A 3824-nucleotide genomic window follows, 5' to 3' on the forward strand; every position below is an offset into this window, starting at 1 on the left:
AGTTGAACTGAGCCCAATCACCACCTGAAGCTCATGTCCTGCTCACATTTTGGAGGATTTACAGCTTTTAGTGATTAAAGATGGATGTGACTGTGTCCACTCTGCTGTTTGTTCATGTGTGGAAACAACAGTGTCATCAGCGTAGAGGTTTACATCCACACTGACACACTTCTAAAAGGTGATTAATACACAAAGTGAATGATGGGGAACACAGATCTGAACCTGCTGCTTCATCCACACCTGCTAGTTCACACAGAAAACCTCTGTGTTCATCTTTATCTCAAACTGTTCAACTCATGTTCCTGTTTAGTTGTGAGCTAATATTTGTATTTCTGAGACTCAGTAACTTCAAACTACAATTAGATTTATTTGTGGGATCAACATACCACACCTACAGACAACAATGTGATCTTCACTTTATTGAAAATGCTGTTCTGAATAAATGTGAACAATCTTCAACATTCTGATTATATATTAAAAATAAAACCAAGAAGAAAGAAGTGAGATGGTAAATGTTGAAATATGTACAAGACAGCAAATAATTCAGTTGAATTTGGTCTGTAAATGTCACAATTAAAAAGTTAAAAGTAAAGTTTAAAGAAGAGAAACATTTTAATACTGTATCGAACACCACATGACAACAAATATGTGATCAGTTGCTATAAAATCCATTAAAAGCTGTTTATCAAACTCAAATATTGTAATTTTATTGTTTCTTCATAAACCTGTTGCACTCTACATAATACTTCATAAAGAAACATAAGACTCAAATGTAAAAAGGAGATTGTCCTGCAGAAATTAAACTGTAAAACTGAAAATATATTTGTGAATATTTGTGTTTACAGGATGACGATCAAACATGTGAATTAAGAGAAGCATTTTACAGCCAAGAACAACACGTCACAGCTGATATTTCTGATCACTGATCAAAGAGATGAATGAGACGTATTGATGAGATGTGACGGTGAGAAAAGTCCAGCAGCAAACAGTCAGTCAGCATGTGTGCAGTTGGTGGACGGTCCCTTGTTTGTGAGGATCATCAGCAGAGAGAGTCCACAGCAGAACACCAGACTCTTCACTATCAGCACTGTGGACAGCAGACAGAGCAGATTCACCTGAGACTGCAAGGAGGCTGTTGGAGAGTTATGAAAAACATAAATAAAAGGCAAAGGTAAGAATGGGTTGAAATGTGTGTATGTGCAGTGAGAAACATGAGTGGTGTTTGACAGCGTCTCCACATGAAGCTGAATCAGTGCTGAACACAGTCATCCAGCCTTCATCACCTTGTTGTGTCTGGGCCTCCACTGGTCCCACTGTTACCCCCTCGTGCTGGACGTAGCAGCTGTATTTATATGTGCTGTTCTGTTGCTGATGGATCAGCAAGATGGAGGCGCTGCGTCCCGGCTCTCTGATCTCCAGCTGCTCTCCCTCAGCAGGGTCCACATCCTCCAGCTGGCCGTCCTCCTTCTGTCTTTTCCAGGAGAAGCGGACCAGAGGAGGAAACATGGCTGAGGCCAGACACAGCAGGGAGCTGCTCCCCTCCAGGTGGACTCTGGATGCTGCTGGGTACACGCTCACCACGGGCTTCACTACCTGCTCACCTGGAGCTGGACAGCAGCAACAAGCAGCACAAACATTCATTCAGTCACCAGCAGCTTCCAGCACTGAGCTGCATTCAGTCTGATCCTGGAAACTCCACGGACTCTGATCAATAAACTCATCAATACAACACAAAGTTCACCACAGACGCTGTATTCAGCTTCATATCAAACATAAAATGACAATTTCCCTTCATCTTAAGATTCCTATATGTTTATTCGACTAACAAACATATTTATCTTCACAGAAAATTCTTCTGTCACTTCAGTGATTACAGAATATTTAACACTTGAAATATTTACCACCAAATACTTCAAATCATAGAAACACAGATCAATTACTGAGTCAGCAACGTAAATAAAATGGAAAAATGTAAAAAGTAATAATTAAACTCAGTTACAGTGAGGTGTTCACATGTTTAGAAAATGTATTCACAATTTTAAATGGTATCTTTTAAGATTAATGATCACATCATTCCTTCGATTTAAATTTAACGCTTAAATATAATATGTACAATATTTGATATGTTTAGCGCTGCTCTGAAAGATTTTTGATGCTGTAGCACTGGAAATTTCCTCGGACGTGGGAAGTAATAAAGGACTATGTTTTTTTATCTTATGACATTTACCTCCAAATATTTTTAAACTCTATTTTCTTACATGAAATATTTAGATTTGATATCAAACACACATTAAGATACATAAAAGTGACTATTTAGTGTTTTTCAAAGGTTTCTTTTTTTTTTACTAATAATTAATTGTCTTTGTCTTTTTAATTGTCACTCTCTATTGTCTGATTTTAATGTTTTGTTCAGCACGTTGACACTCTTGTTTTAAAAGGTGATATGGAAGTAAAACTAATTACGATTATGTTCTGAACTTTGTTTCTGTGATTGAACACTAATTTTTTTAGTGTAAACAAAAGTGCATTAATTATACTTATTGTCATATCTTTCAGACTATGTTTCAACTCACAGTTTCAGATCTTAAATTACTGTTTTAATTGACAGCATGTAAATTTGACTGTTTGTATATTTGTATATATTTGTATTGTACCATATTTAAAGTTAAGATTTCTCTTAAATCCATTTATCAACATTTGCTGTGTTTTGTTTAACATCACTTTTCTTCTTCTGTTCACAAACCAAGAGACGCCACAGAATCAAAGACTAAAGAAATAAAAACACTGAATATTTGTAAGCTCACTGATATTTGCAGAAATAAAGAATAACTTTAGTTGTTCAGTCACATTTCAACATGTTTTCACACATTATTGAGCTTTTCTGATGGAACAGTGGCTGCAGATGAATCCTCCACTAATGATGGAAAAACTAACATGGAAAGCCTGAAACAGCACAAAGTGACTTGAAACACATTTTCAGCTTCACAATAAAACAGCAGAAGAAAAGAAATGTTTCTTCTTACCTGTTACATACAGTTTAGCTCCAGAGACAAAGATGCGATGCCACAGTGAAAAATGGTCGTACAAAAACCTGCTGCTGAATGTTTGCTCAGATCTACACACTGTAGCACATCTTTCAGTTCTCAAAGATGCTTCTAGAGATGAAAATATACAAATATGAATAAATAATGAAGTGATGGTGTAACAGTGGACTGTAGTTCTCTGAACTCTGTGATCCTGGGCTGTAGTTTACTGCTGTCTTCATGTCACAAACACTGTTTGTTGATCTGGAGGTTTTTGTACAGGCTGCAGACACAATCCATCACTGTGGGGAAGATAACAGAAGCAGTAGTAGGTGGCTGAATGTTGGAGTTTAACTTTCTCTATCTTCAACTCAACACCGTTTTGTTTCTTTACAGCTGAGAAATCATTTTTCTGAGGATGATTGTCACGTAAATCTATTTGACCATCCCGCCTATCAATACGAAGAATCAATCTGAATGTTTCTGTTTCTGTCTTCTGGTACCAGTCGAAATAACTGTGACACTGATCAGTTTTGCAGCTGAAGGAGGCTGATTGACCGACTCTCCTGGTCAAAATCAAATCGTCCTGAATCAGCTGTGCTGCCATGGCAACCAGCGCTGCAGAGACACACACAGGTAGATGAAGGTCAGTGTGACAGCGTTTGTTCCAGGTGGACTTTTTGACCTCCTGATTGGCTGGAAACACTCACCTGAACACAGACAGCACAGAGCAGCAGCTGGGAGGAGAAGCATCTTGTGCAGTGGTGTTTCCTCTGGAGAAGCTGAGCACAAGTGGAGCTG

At 37.9% G+C, this 3824-nt stretch overlaps 1 gene segment (V, D, J or C); it reads right to left on the reverse strand.

Moving 5' to 3' along the window:
- Positions 1 to 404: 404 nt before the first annotated feature.
- On the reverse strand, positions 405 to 3017 carry LOC127535357 (immunoglobulin lambda constant 1-like). The segment is given in 2 exon segments: positions 405 to 1132; positions 1284 to 3017. Coding segments are annotated over 2 exon segments (501 nt in total).
- Between the last annotated feature and the right edge of the window lie 807 nt (positions 3018 to 3824).

This window comes from Acanthochromis polyacanthus, chromosome 9 (genome assembly GCF_021347895.1).
Source record: "Acanthochromis polyacanthus isolate Apoly-LR-REF ecotype Palm Island chromosome 9, KAUST_Apoly_ChrSc, whole genome shotgun sequence".
NCBI lineage: Eukaryota > Metazoa > Chordata > Actinopteri > Pomacentridae > Acanthochromis > Acanthochromis polyacanthus.